General features: G+C 31.9%; 2 protein-coding genes across 2 annotated transcripts; one reads left to right on the top strand and one right to left on the bottom strand.

Moving 5' to 3' along the window:
- The first annotated feature begins 5,567 nt into the window (after positions 1 to 5,567).
- LOC143055200 (uncharacterized) lies at positions 5,568 to 11,011 on the top strand. Its single transcript, XM_076228338.1, has 3 exons — positions 5,568 to 5,633; positions 8,292 to 8,557; positions 9,982 to 11,011. The coding sequence occupies exons 1-3, from the start codon at positions 5,568 to 5,570 to the stop codon at positions 11,009 to 11,011; spliced, it is 1,362 nt and encodes a 453-aa protein (XP_076084453.1).
- A 45-nt stretch (positions 11,012 to 11,056) lies between these two features.
- Positions 11,057 to 14,861, bottom strand: LOC143055201 (uncharacterized). Its single transcript, XM_076228339.1, has 5 exons — positions 14,687 to 14,861; positions 13,952 to 14,034; positions 12,309 to 13,029; positions 11,870 to 11,976; positions 11,057 to 11,065 (listed from the first exon to the last, which is right to left on the bottom strand). Exons 1-5 carry the CDS (start codon positions 14,859 to 14,861, stop codon positions 11,057 to 11,059), a joined length of 1,095 nt encoding a protein of 364 aa, XP_076084454.1.
- Between the last annotated feature and the right edge of the window lie 357 nt (positions 14,862 to 15,218).

Below are 15,218 nucleotides of genomic sequence, written 5' to 3' on the forward strand. Positions count from 1 at the left end.
TCGACCTCATACATAGCTTAGAATACCGGGAAACTGAAAATGCCTAACTGTATATGTTTTTGCCGTCAAATATTCCATAGGTATTTGAGGTAATCAGCTTGGGTTAAACAAGGTATGATTTCGTATATTTCACGTTATAGATAATGATCCAAGAGTGTTTTAAAAAACCTAAATCATCAATAATCATAAAATATTACTTTAACATGTTATTCAACTGACAGTTTGCTGTTGGTAATCAAATACGTCAAAATTCGCAGAAAATCATACTTTGGTAAATGACACTTTCTTTAATCATTTACACCAATTCCTGTGCCAAAAAGAACAAAACTGGTAGTAAAATCGAAGTTTGAAAGATTTCTGCAGATATAGTTTAGGCAGATAAAAAAAGAAATTATAAGCACTGTAAGATTCATTAACATGTTGGTCTTTGGTCTGTTGAATTTCTACTGTTAATGAGGACGTATTTACTTATCATCAGAATAAAACACATCACCATAGATATCAGGGTTAAATTTTGTAATCACGCCAAACGCGAGTTTCGTCTACAAATGTTTCATCAGTAACACTCGAATTCAAAAAAAGTAAAAAAGACCAAATGAAATGCGAAGTCAGAGATCATTGAGGACTTCGATTCCGAAAAGTTTGTCCAAATTCAGGTACATGCAGTGTAATATATTCCCGGGGCAGACAAACCATAGTATTCACTATGAGAACTAAAATTGCTTTTTGGCAAAATTACACAAGATTCAAGGTCTTAGCATTCAATATATTGTATTGAACTTCTTCTTATTGTATAAAACGTACATGATTTGTAGCAAAACATATAGTTTGGTAGGTCCTAGAAATATTGTGATACCATGTGATTGTAGTTTTCCGTGTAAAGAAAGTTATTGGAAGTCCTCAATCAAAAAAGTGTTCCTTGATATGTTTTTATGAAACATCACTGTACTACTATCTATTGAAGATAATTTAACGCCCTTAGGCTCAACACTATGCTTGTCCTAAGTAAGAAGCCGTTCATATAGTGATTATTTTTCAAATTTGTTGCTGTATCTTATATATGTTTTTGATTAATTATTTTCTATGTATACATTATAAATCAGACATTTAGTTTCCTTATAGATTATTTACATTTTGTTATTTTAAAGCCCCCTTTTTTTTTGCTTACTTTGCTATGACGGCTTCCTTATTTATGGAAAGTATGTAAAATCTGTTTAAGTGTTTGTTACAGTGTTGTTTGAATTTTTTGTTTTCTTTTGCGTTACTTTTATTTCTTTGTTTTACTTTTATAGTTAATGTGTTACCCTCGGTTTTAGTTTGTAACCCGGATTTGTTTTCTCTCAATCAATTCATGACTTTCGAACATCGGTATATAATGTAAAGTTACAATGCAGAATTTGTCAGATTACATATTACTATCCTGTACTTTGATAAACTCATCATAGATACCAGACTGAATTGTGTCTAATACACTCATCATAGATACAAGGACTAAATTTTGTATATACGCCAGACGCGCGTTTCGTCTACAAAAGATTCATCAGTGACGCTCGAATCCAAAAAAGTTTAAAAGGCCAAATAAAGTACATGGTTGAAGAGCATTAAAGATCAAAATTCCTAAAAGTTTTGCTAAATACAGCTAAGATAATCTGTGTCTGAGGTAGAAAAGCCTTAGTTTTTCAAAAATTCCAAATTTTGTTAACAGTTAATTTATAAATATAACCATATCAATGATAATTCATATCAGCATAACAAAGAGCTGACTACTGAGTTGGTGATATCTAATATTGACTGATGAAGTTGACATTTAATAGACATAATAGACTAGACAAATTAATCATTAATGATGATTGTGCTGTCTACATCAATACAATATGGTAATTGCTGTAAAAGTACTGCACTCATTATTCCAGTTTTTAACAGTGTTCAGTATGATTTTGATAAATGCTGTGAACATTACTGCGCAGAATATGATAGAACTTGTATTGTTGAAAATCAGCAATCTACAAATAGAAACCTATCAGAAAGAAAAATGTAGAAAATAACAACAGTTAAAAATATGGTTAACAATTATCTAAAATGTTACAAATGGCATCTTTCATATAAAACGTTTTATTAAAGGTTATAAAATCAAACACAATTACAAAGCTAAAAGGGGTTTTGTGTCAGTTTGGTCTCTTGTGAAGAGTTCACGCATTATCAATCACACAAAATCTTCTTGTTTATGTTGAGAATAAAATAAAGTACAATACACTATTTGTAAAAGCTTGAAACAATATCATCATAAATCAACTCAATGCATTGTAGATTAAATCGTAAACGACAAAGGTGACAAAATGAGGTAATTTGATAATGTTTAGAAATGATAGGATAAGAACTGTTTACATTCAGACGAACTCCACTGAATGATTTTTATAAGTTTTATAAATTCAAAAAGAATCATTGAAAATGTCAAATAAACTTTTAGTATATACATGTAGCAACCAACCAAAACATGACTTTATACTGGTAAACAAGTACGTACAAGTATTTCAAAACATTCAAAATAAACTCATCATAGATACCAGGACTAACTTTAGTATATACGCCAGACGCGCGAATCCAAAAAACTTAAAAAGGCCAAATAAAGTACGAAATTGAAGAGCATTGAGGACCAAAATTCCTAAAAGTTTTGCCAAATACAGCTAAGGTAGTCTATGAATGAGGTAGAAAATCCTTAGTATTTCAATAATTCAATATTTTGTAAACAGTAAATTTATAAGTATAACCATATGAATGACAATTTATGTCAAAACCATTCTGTTTGTCATTAACGGTTGTTTTGTCAATGTTTTGGGAACTTTAATTTTTGTCGAGCCTTCGACTTTTGTCAAAACATCGAGAAATAGTGATCCTACAGTCGTCGATGGTGTCCCTAAATATTCACTTTGTAGTTGAAGTTTGTGAAATTCCAATAACTTTCTTAAACTATCCTGAATTTGTACCAAAATTGGACAGAAGCTGGTTTATGATCTAAAGCTAGTATATAGAAGAATACATTTTGTTAAAACTTTGTACCTGTTTGTCTATATTACCTACAGTGTGCAGTTAAAGTTTTTAAAACATGTATTTGATTCATAAACTTTCCTGAATTTTTACCGAATTTGGACAAAACTTCTTCTAGTCAAAATGTTGTATCGAGAGGAATATTTTCATTTCTTTTTTCCTCATTTTTGCGAACGTAGGCAGGACACATTATTTATGATTGCTAAAATTTAAAATTTAAAATGTCATTTTAATTAACTGTAATTGTGGTATATATTTTCTAGTCGTATATGGTCGTTCGTCCAAAGGAATGATGACCGGTAGCATTTATTTGTTTTATATCTTTTGGTTTTTTTTTTTTCAATTCTTATCCTATACAAGTATTTCTTCAAACACAAAAGTATGTTTTATATATTTTTTTTCTAATTTTGGATGATCGGTTGTCAACCTTTCGAAAAGTACATTTATGCATATTTAAAAAAATTCAATGTATATTAACAAAGCATTACATAAGAATACAAAATATAATGGGAAACTAAAAAGAGGATATCAAAAATCGGTTGATAAATGTAGAAATAGTAGACTAATTTGATCTATATAGATTCTACCAAGGTAACCAGTGTGATAAACAATAACTCCACTCGAGACTATTACATTTTAAACTCTATGCTTTAATAGTTTAATAGAACCTGAGAACTTCCCGGTTCAATTCCGTTTGGGGTGTATAATCATATAATTCGAGCTCTTTATGAAAACAATTCCGTAATAAAAGGTAGGAGACAGCTATTGTGACTGACAAAAGACGTAACAAAACTACCGGGTTCAATTTTAATGAGTTTGCTTCATTTCAATAACAAGTAGTTAACTAACTAAAATAAAGAGATCCATGGAAGTACCAAAACTTAAAAAAAAGACAAAATAAAAATTGCAAACGCATCAAATAGTTTTATAATATAATTTAGTACGCCAGACGATCAAAACGATGGAAAACAACAGTCATAATTACGGTATACAATTGATAGTTTTTACATTTTCGGATAGGCACGATGGGCGTATGTACGTCGAACCGAGACAAACAGTCGGTTAAACAGCCGTATTATTTTAAAATGAAAATGTTTTAGTGTATCGAATTGAAGAGATTTATCTTGTATATATTCGAGACGTATTCAAATTACACGCACTGTACTAACGCTCAAAAAACGTATTATTTTACTTCATGATTACATATATGCGTGCTACCTTTACTGTTATTTTTATTTAGATATATGCGAAGGTCTTGATAAAGGATTTTCATTTCTATAATCCTTCATTGTCATAATTTTACCGATCATGCTCTAGTTATATATTTTTCGAATAAGTTATTTGTTTTACTATGATGCATTAATTCTCTGTTTTAATGTGTTGCCCTAAATACCTGAATAAATGACATGCATTTGGCAATTATTTTTTATTCTGAAAATTGCATATAGACGGTATCATATTGGTCAAAAAGGAAAAACTTCATAGCAACCTGTATCCGATGTTGATGATTGATGACTGTTAAGGTCAAGCGTAAAATCAAAATCAAATTCAAGAAGAAAAAATATAAATGTACAGCCCTGGGATAGTGTACACTACCTTCCCCTTTCTACAAAAAAAATTAAAACAAAAAACGTGTATGGAGTTATTGTGTATGACATATGGTTTAATGGTAGAAGGTGAATATCAGTATGGTGTAAGGTGTAATGGTGTATGAGGAATAGTGTGGTTGTAACATGCGATCGAGAATGGTGTGAATGAATGGTGTACGACATTATCAAAGTTCAAAACTGTACAAAATATTGTTTTTTTAAGTTTATACATTCATTTACAATATTGTAATCAATATTGGTCTTTTAACATAAATAAATAATTTTGTAGGTGCGCGGTTTCTTTGGAATTAACTTGCATTATGGGTTATTTCGGATAGTGAAGATAGAATTAAAATTGTGTATGGTGTAATGTGTAAGGTGTATGGTACAAATGTGTAACGTGTATGGTGTGATGCCACAAGGTGTACGGTGTAATGGTGTAAAATGAATGGTGTAATGGGGTATGGTGTTAGTGGGAAGTTTACACCATTCAAAGACTGTAATATGACGATAAACCTTGCTTTGTACAGGTTAAGCATTTCTTTTGAAAGTGCTTTTTCAAAGAGTAACGCTTCACTAGAAGAAACGACACCATTTGCGTACACACGTGAATCAGCATTTTATCCCAAGCATTTGATTAATGTGGTTTGAACGAAAGCGTATGTTTTTAAAGATATAAAGTACTGCACTTAGACTTATCGAGAAATTTATATGTCTTTTTTATAGCTTTATTTTCATTACCAACTATGTTTTGTCAAAGAAGAAACAAGTTTAAGAGGATTATGTTACGACCGATTCTACTTACTCTTAGTTTTGTTAATCTCTTCAAGCTATGATGCATAATTTGTAGGCTGTTTCATACTGCTTTTTCATAATAAAAAAACGATGGAATAATGTTAAACCTTACAAATGTACACGTGCACGTCAACAAAAATGGTAGTAGAACCAATCAGGAAACAAAGAAATAAAACGAAGAACATATGTAATGCTCGAAAAGATGTATGTGTGTTATATATGTTATTGAAGCAGAAGTGTAGATATATAATTTGTACAATTATTTAAGGGACTGATAGAATTAACGTATTTACACTTTTGGTTTTTAGCTGAATATTGTCTCCGAATGACCTTAGATCTACTCCAAATCACCTTTTGACGTCAAGCAACAATCACTTTTAAATTGTGACGTCAAATAATTTAAATTGTGATATCAAAGTTTACGGGAACCTGTGTGATTTTACGTAATGGCGGACAAATTTGCATACAAGTGTAAATACGTCTATTGGTTTGCTTAACATCCAGTAGTAAATAATATATGCTTGTATTGTTATGTCGAGAAAATATTAACAACTAATACAGAAGCGAGTCGAATGGGTTGACGGATTGAACAACCATCCTGCATAGCCAAATACTCCATTCTCAACGAATATTCATAAGTTCCGCCTAAAATCTCAAAACGAGGCTAAGGTCGGTAATTGGAACAAGAAGGACGACGTGAAAACAAGCGGCAAGGCGAAAGGGAACGATAAACACTGTTGTGTGCCGTTATGCAATGGCAACGGTAGGAGGCACACAGATTTGTCGTTCCACAGGTTCCCTCAAACTGACCACAGAAGAAACATGTGGATAAATGCAATAAGAAGAGACCCAGGGCCCATGTTCAACGTAATATTTTCACCATTCTTCCTTCGGTTTAATAACATTTGCATGTTGTTGATGTTTATATAAAGTGAATCCTAAGTCAATGTGAAGTTTAAGATACTGATTGTATCTACTGCATTAACTACTAAAACTGTTCATTTGAATTCAGATTTGAATATTTACATGACAGGCAAATATATATTATAATTGCCGTGAAAAGTCAGTCAGATCAATACAATGCAGTGCCCCGCCCCAGTGATAACATATCTAAAAAAATAAAAACATGAAAACTCTCATATATAAATATACATCAAGATAAGGCTGTTGGCTCCATGTACATGTTCTTGATTATAGCAATTTTCTTCAGAGCTACAGTGGAGATCACTTCTAACCTCTCATTAAATCTGTTAGGAGAACTGTTCTAGAACAGTACGTAGAACTGTCAGCCTGACACCTTTTAGTCAGTTCTAGGTTACAACTGTTCTAGCTAGAACTGATTTGGTCAGTTCTACCTAGAACTGATTTGGACCGTTCTACCTAGAACTGATCCTGACAGTTCTACCCTAGAACAGTTTTAGACAGTTCTAGCTAGAACTGACCAAATATTTGGTCAGTTCTACGGTTAGAATTGATTTCTAATTCTACGGCTAGAATTGATTTATAAGTTCTACGGCTAAAATTGATTTATAAATTCTACGGCTAGAATTGATTTATAAGTTTTAAGAAATCTTTGTCTAAATATAAAGGCTTCGGCAAAATAGCGATTAATATTATATATATAGTTTTGCTGTTTTGCCGGTTTTATTTCAGATTTATTATCGGCAAGAGAACATGTTTAACCCTGCCATATTCTGCATGTATGTGCCTGTTTCAAGTCAGGAGGCCCGTAATTCAGTGAATGTCAGTGATTTTCTTTTGTTGATATGTTATATAAATTATTTGTTTTTCTTTCATTTTTTGTACATAAATTAGGCCGTTAGTATTATGGGGGGGGGGACATTATTATTTGAATTGTTTTACATTGGTTATTCCGGGAGTGAGGATGGCTCGTTATCACATAGCAAAATTATCTGACCTCATTAACCAAATGTAATATATCAGTTTACGAGTAGTTTTCAGCCTCGGACAGACCTGTTTAATAAAAATCTTTTAACCGCATCAATCTAAATTCACATTATTTGCTCTTTACAAGGATTTGTATAGTGATTCTCACTATACAAATCCTTGCTCTTTCTTTCTGCAAATCTATATAGCTGCACAGTACTTCAGTTTTAATTTTAGGTCAAGAGGGACTGCAATATACAAGTTATAGCAATATTGGAAAACAATTTTGTTCGCATCAATTCATGGTGCCAGCATGCAGGGGCAGATCCAGCCATTTTAAAAGGGGGGGGGGGTTCCAACTATATGCTCCCATTGAAATGCATTGATCGTCAAAAAAAAGGGGGTTCCAACTCCTGGACCCCCCTCTTGATCCGCCAATGAGCATGTCCTCTTTTTATTCAAAATATTAAATCATAAACACATATCAGTAGTTTTCATACTTCAGACTGAGTCGTGTAATAAAATCTTTTGACCGCATCAACCAAAACTTACCATGAGCTTATATTTTTATAGCAGGATGGATTGTTTAATATAAATGAAAGCAATATTGGAAAACAAAATTATGCTCGCATCAGTTTATAGGGCCAGCATGTCCTCTTTTTAATCAAAATTTTGAATCGTAAACTAATTTCAGTAGTTTTGATATCTCAGACTGACTCATGGATATAACAAAATTATTTGTCCGCATCACCCAAAACCATGAAAACTGACCATATTTAAAGTTTACTATGCGGTATGGGCTTTTCTCATTGTTGAAGGCCGTACGGTAAAACTTGATTGATGTGGCTTTTCAACATGTTATGTAATAAATATTATATTTAACTCAATAGTATACTAGTACATGTATATAGGAATATCATGTACAATGTGTAGATAGGAATAACAAATAGCTATCATAAAACTGTTCAATTTCAGATCAGCGACCAAACAGTGGTATGCTCCAGACATTTCAAATCCACAGACTTCAAATGGACCCCTGTCAGAAAGACTCTAAAATCCGACAGTGTGCCTTCTGTCTTTGACTGGTCAAACTTAATAACTCCGCGGAGAGAATTATTCAAGCATCCAGTCCCACAGAAAAGGCCAAGACCAGAATCTGATACTGAAATTGAAGCTGATGACGACATTAGTCTAGGTTGTGAACCATATCCCAAGTTTCAGAAGGCCAATCTAATCGTATGGTAATTAATAGATTGTATATAGTTTTCTGTAATGTATGATACAATTTATGTAAAATTTCTGTATATTTTATGATCATGATGATGAAGACAAAATAGATCTGCTGGTCAGTTTCTTTAATGTAATCATTAGTGTCTATATTTATTATGACTGTAAACAACCGTTAACATCATAATTGACAACAATATATGCAAATGTGTATGCAATGACAATAATAAGACTGTCATACTATATTTTTTATCAACCCCAGAGGTATGGTGTTGTTCTAAGGGAATGTATCATATATCTTGGGTTGAATTTTTTTTTCTCTAACTTTGCTTGGATCATTTTAAGGATGATTTTTCATATCCAACTACACATCTATAATCAATAATTATGAACCTCATCAACAGTCAATAATCAGACAATTGCTTTATATTACATGACAATGGTTTGTGATCACATAACAAACATGTTAATCTATTTTGCTCTGTTGACGGATAGGACAAGTGTTGCTTTTCTCATCACGTGGCATATATACATGTATATGTCATCATTTATTTCATCAAAAATCTTGTACTCTGAAACAACTTGACCAAATTTAAACAAACTTGGCCGCAATTGAAAAATTGTGTATCTACTTTGAAAAAACGTCTGTAATGACATCACCTGACAACCGAGATTGCTGACATGACTAAAAATAGAATATAGCAATTTTTTTTTTAGTAAAATGATAAAAGTACTTAATGATTCTTCTCGTTAACAGTTTTCTTTTTTAGTTACCAAGTAGATGATGTTAAAATTTAACTTATCCACAAGAACCATTCTCAAAATAGCTATTCATTTTTCAAACTGTTATTAATAAAATCAATTTGAAAATGCAATCAGATGTTTTGAATGGTTTTACACTCAACAAAATGATGTATGATAAAATGCACTAGTCTACTGCTGCTGGTCAGTTGGATGTTGGATTAAACTTACTAAGGTATACATTGCTAGTTAACTGCTGCTGATCGGTAAGACGCTGCTCAAAACTTAAAATACAGGTATGAAATAAGAATATTTTCCAAATCCAAAATGTATTTTCATAATTAGAGATTAACCTTTGTTGCTTTTCATTTTGTTTAAAGATACATGTATCAGATTGCTATTTTTATTTAATGCATAAATGAAAAAAGAGAGAGTATGATGCTCATAAATAGTGTTTATTATAAGCACTATTTCCTAAAGAATGCTGTCCTTGCTAGCTACAACATATCATATATTAACAGGGATTAAACAATTTGACAATTCGCTTAGAACAGGTTTTCTTCTAAGTACATACAAAAATATTCCCTCTTATAAAGCAGTACTAGAATTTTTTAATTAAAATTTGAACATATATATACACAACAAATTTGGTTAAAACATTCATAACTTCATTTGTGGGTAATTTTTACAATTTTAGTTCACCACAGAAAGACAAAATACAAGAACTAGAGGCATTGGTTAAAAGCAGAGATCAAGAAATACAGAGATTGCAGAAAAAAATTGAAATAGAAAGATTTGGGATCAACAGATTTTCAACTGATAATACAATGATTTTGTTCTACACAGGCTTTGTGTCTATGTCAATGTTTTCTGCGTTTTTTAATTTTATAAAACCAGTCGCCAACTCAATGACCAGCTATTACAACAAATCAAACGATAATGCCAAACAAAATATTTTAGCAGGTAGACAGAGAAACATGCTATTAATAGATGAGCTATTTATGTTTTTGTGTAGACTCAAATGTGGCTTAATGGATAAGGATTTAGCTGTAAGGTTTAATTGTCATGTTTCAACTGTTAGTCGTAAGATGATAACTTGGGCAAACTTTTTATATTTTGTTTTAGGAAGCTTCAACATATGGCCAAGTAAACAACACATAGATGAAAAAATGCCTGCTTCTTTCAAGTTGTTGTATCCATCAACACGAGTCGTAATAGACTGCACAGAAATAAAAACTGAAAGACCATCATCACTTGCTCTTGGATCTAAATGCTATTCTAATTACAAAAGCAGTCACACATGGAAAGGGCTGGTAGGAATTGCCCCTCATGGAGCTGTAACTTTCATTTCTAGCTTATATACAGGCTGTATGTCAGATGTGGAAATAACAAAATTATGTGGTTTGGTTGATTTACTTGAGATGGGAGATTCCATTATGGATGACAAGGGGTTTGTACTTAACAAGGTTTTGGAAGGAACTGGTATAACTGTTAATACCCCTCCTTTTCTAATGAGTCATGGCCAATTTACCAAGCAGGAATTTGAAGAAACACAAACCATACCAAAGCTTAGGATACATATTGAAAGACATATCCGTAGAGTAAAGGAGTACCACCTATTCGACAAAATAATTCCCCTCAGCATGGTGGGCACAATCAATCAACTATGGACTGTTGCTAATATGCTTACTTTGTTTAGAGGTCCATTAGTTAAAGAATGGCATTGATAAAACGTTTATGCTATAACTACCAACTACATTATTTGTAAAGCTTTAATGTAGCTGAAAAAATAGCATCTAGTTTGCCTACTATTGAACTTCATTATATAATTTCATGTAAAAAAAAAAGTAAAAAATGTGCATACCTTTTAGATATTAAAAAGTTATGCGTGATTTGTATGCTGCAGTGAGTGAACAAAACAATATCTACTATGATTTATGAGTACTTTGATTTATAACTTGCCATACAGCAAATTAATAGACAAAGTTGAAGACCTGATGTTGCCCTATAGATGTCTGTTCTTTGTTATCGTTTAGTTGCTTATGTGTATTTTTCAACAGTTTTTATGATAATTAGCTAATTAAATATTTTTTAACTGAAAATGTTAAATTTCCGTTGATGAATTAATAAAAGAATGTAAGATGAAATGATCAAATCTTATTAGAAACAAAACATTAAAAATTTACATTAAATGACATTTCAACTGAGATCTAGTTTAAACGACTGTCCTCCTCTTTATATATGGCATGGGATCATGATAAAATGATTTTTTTTATTTTATATAAATTTATACATAAACATGATCCCGTGCCATATTTATTCTGGCTTGGAACAGACAGGTTTACACCTGGCAGAGTTACAGTCAGATTAGTATGAAAATATATCTTTTTAATTCAAATGTATATCATACATATTGTAGTCAAAATCAAATTTATTGACTGCCCTCCTCTTTTATTCGGGCTTGGGACCGACAGGTTTTCACCTGGCAGAGTTACAGTCAAACATTTAGTCTCATATATTTTTTTGTCTCTAAATTCTCTTATCAATGTGGAAAAATTCGGAAAGTGTCTTATAATATAACAAACCTTAACAAAAGCAGCAGCAGCTACACTTTCAAATGACAAACCATGACGCATGCTCTCAGTTACTACTTTTCTGGTAGTCTTCAATCTAGCAACCAATGGTTCATTATCTGAAATTGATATATGAAAATTTAAAAAAAATACCCAGATAAGAACCGAAATGACAGGAATATTCAGATCCTTGTATTATTCATGTATTACACATATATATGTGATGACAAGACAAAGTCAGTTATTTCATCTTTGGTGAAGAGTGGTTTCATTGGAAATCATACCACATTAAATCTTATTTTTATATTTTGATAAGTCAAATGTTAACATATTTTACAATTTTAAAACACAATTTATAATGTTTCAACACTCACTCAGACACTCCATCTGAACTAATTGAACAAATAAGAGTAGGTTATTTGGATAAGTTTTAAGCATTTTGCAAGTTTACCTGCTTTTCTCTTAACAATGTCTCCAGCAACAGATGCAGTGAGTCTATCCTTTCTAATCTTATGCCATTTTGGTTCATTTGTTTCAAGTCTTGTCATTTCTTCTATGTGAATGACATCTTCACTAGTAACTATGACGGAATTCAATGCCAAACTCTTCTTTTCATCCAGAACTGTGCACACAGTATTTTTCATTAAATTGACAACAGGCAAACTTGGATATTCAGGTGCATCCAATATGTTGAGAACATAATGGTTATAAAGCTTTTGTTGTACTGCCACTGGTGATCCTTTTTGAAATTTACCAAACTTGGTATTAACAATAACAGGTGCACTCTCTAAATCTATTACAGACAATAGCAAACAAGTCTTGTCTATTTGTGACAGACTTTGGCAAAGCTCAGAAACATTTGGTAGAGGTGAGTTGATGGGATTGTACATTGTTGAACGTAGACCACGTGGTTGTTGTTGAGGTGATTGGGTGTTATAACCGAATACAACTAACTCATCAGCCTTATTTCCACCTATTTTTTCACCACGGGGCATATGCCAAGTCTGGGGCAGAGATGTTTTTAGAATATCACATGGAATGGTTTTCATGTTACATGATTTCATATGAGCCAGACTGTAAAGCAGGCCTGTGACATGTCCACAAGTCCCTAATTTCCCTATAGCACAAGAGCATGTACTGCTTTCAAGGATAGGACCTTCTACAATAACAACCTGTAAAAGAAGTATTTAAGGGTCAGAGTGTTACTTAAGGATCTAGTTAGGTGAGGTTAGGTGAAAATAATAAATTAAGAAGTTACAATTGATACTTTAAGCTGGTAGAGCATCAATTAAGGATAAAAATAAGCTAAAAATATTGCTAGGTCATGGACCTCCTTTTCGAAATATTTGAAATTTAAAATATGGCGGGAAAAGGCTGACTCAGACTTTTACCTTATATTTGCATTGGTATTATTAGGTATCAAAACAAAAGAAAGAAAACTAAGAATCTTCTAAAATTTTGGTAAATGACCTTTCGTGAGCTATTAAGTCTTATATGAAAAAATAAATGGGTGTTATGGGGCAAAATGTTTTACATTGTATTGTATGGAAAAACATGGAAGAACATTTGACACAAATTACAAAACCTCACCTAAGTACATCCTTAAGTTAGGTAAATCTCTTTATCCAGATTGATTGATTGGTGTTTTCTTTATTTGTCTCATTACAAAAGGGCCATTTGACAGCAACCTTTCACTGTTCAGAGAATAATTTTAGAATTCATCCAGATATTTTCACATTATCTCTTAACAATTTGGATCTGTCATAAGTATATCTAATAAAATTGTTTAAATTGTATGTACCAATACTCAACCAGTCTTTGCTCCATCTACTGTCTGTTTAAACGTAAAGAATTTTTTTTAATTTGATCAAGCAGGGATGGAATGCAGGATTTCTAAAACGTGCGGTGAGCAAATTACCAAGAGATGAACGATATAGGCTGTTATATGAGCAAAAAAGGAATGAAATCATCTGGTTTTAACTACATGTATGTGCATACAACTGCTATTTTGAACCACAATATTAATTTATACAGCTGTTGTTTGTCAACATTTTATACTTAGTTTAATAAACTTGTTTTTACAGGTGATATTACCTCAACATCATGTGCAGACTCATTTTTTCTTTGAGATCTTTGGCATTTTCCTCTCACTAAACCACCTTTATTTACTTTGTGAACTGAAAAGGAGTGTTTTATTAAGACTCAAATGATTTGTATCTGAAGGTCTCTGAAGTTGAAACTTATTTCATTAAAAAACTAAATATAAAGAGTATTAATTTGTCATGATTTCCCTATAAGGGCCATTGATTCAAAAATAACGAACTATGAAATTCTAAAATATGTATATATTTCTATATGCCTAAAAAGTGTAATTTAGATTACCTTACATGTACACAAATGGTACATGTTTTAACACATGAAGCTGCTGATTTGTATGAAACAGTTTCAAAATTAGGTTCAGTTTAGAGTTTAAAATAAATTTTAATTCATGTTCTTAACTTCATTAAGTCACATTGGTCATATTTAAAAACTTCTATGTAAGTAAGAGAGTACATGTATATATAATATGATGATAACATCTTCAGGAAATAGCCATCATGATCATGTAAGATCATGTAACAGTGTAACTGTAAGAATGCATGCTTTCAGTTCAACAAACTTCGGTCATGTTGGTTAAAAATGAAATGACAATGTATATTAAAAATATGTAAATTATTTTTTGAGAAGAATCGACTTGATGTGAACTGGTGCTGGGGTCCAAACGCTACAACTTTTCATGATCTTTTGACAGACCTTGGCAGGTCACGTACACAGCTGTCAAACACTTACTAGTAATGTTTGTTACGTATTTCTCAGCGAAATATTTATAGCCTTTTGACATTTCTTTAACACCTAGACTCTTTGAACTGCTTTTTACGGAAGATTCAACAAAACCAAACGTCAAATCCGGCAATATAGTCAAATCTCGACTGCTGTCGTCTCTTTTCACTTCCTTATCGGCCATGTTGTTTACAATCGATACGACCTTAACCTCGTTTTCGATTTTATATGCATATTCATTAGATCTCATTAAGAATGGAGTATGGACTGGTGAACTTAAAACCTCAAAAACCGCCAAGGAAAATTTAAAACAGAAATTACCTCAACAAATGACATAGTCAAAAGCTCAAACACATAAAAAAATTGCATAAAAACTATTGTTTTCCTACATTAGTACATGCATTCTGTATGTAGACATTAGTAAATTAAACCTGGTTTTATAGCTAGCAGTATATCTCACGTGAATACAGTAACAGTCGCATACCTTTCCATTATATTGACACTAAAGAGATTAATCCTGCCGCACTGACTTTAAATACAA

The sequence above is a fragment of the Mytilus galloprovincialis genome, chromosome 12 (genome assembly GCF_965363235.1).
Source record: "Mytilus galloprovincialis chromosome 12, xbMytGall1.hap1.1, whole genome shotgun sequence".
In the NCBI taxonomy this organism is placed as follows: Eukaryota; Metazoa; Mollusca; class Bivalvia; order Mytilida; family Mytilidae; genus Mytilus; species Mytilus galloprovincialis.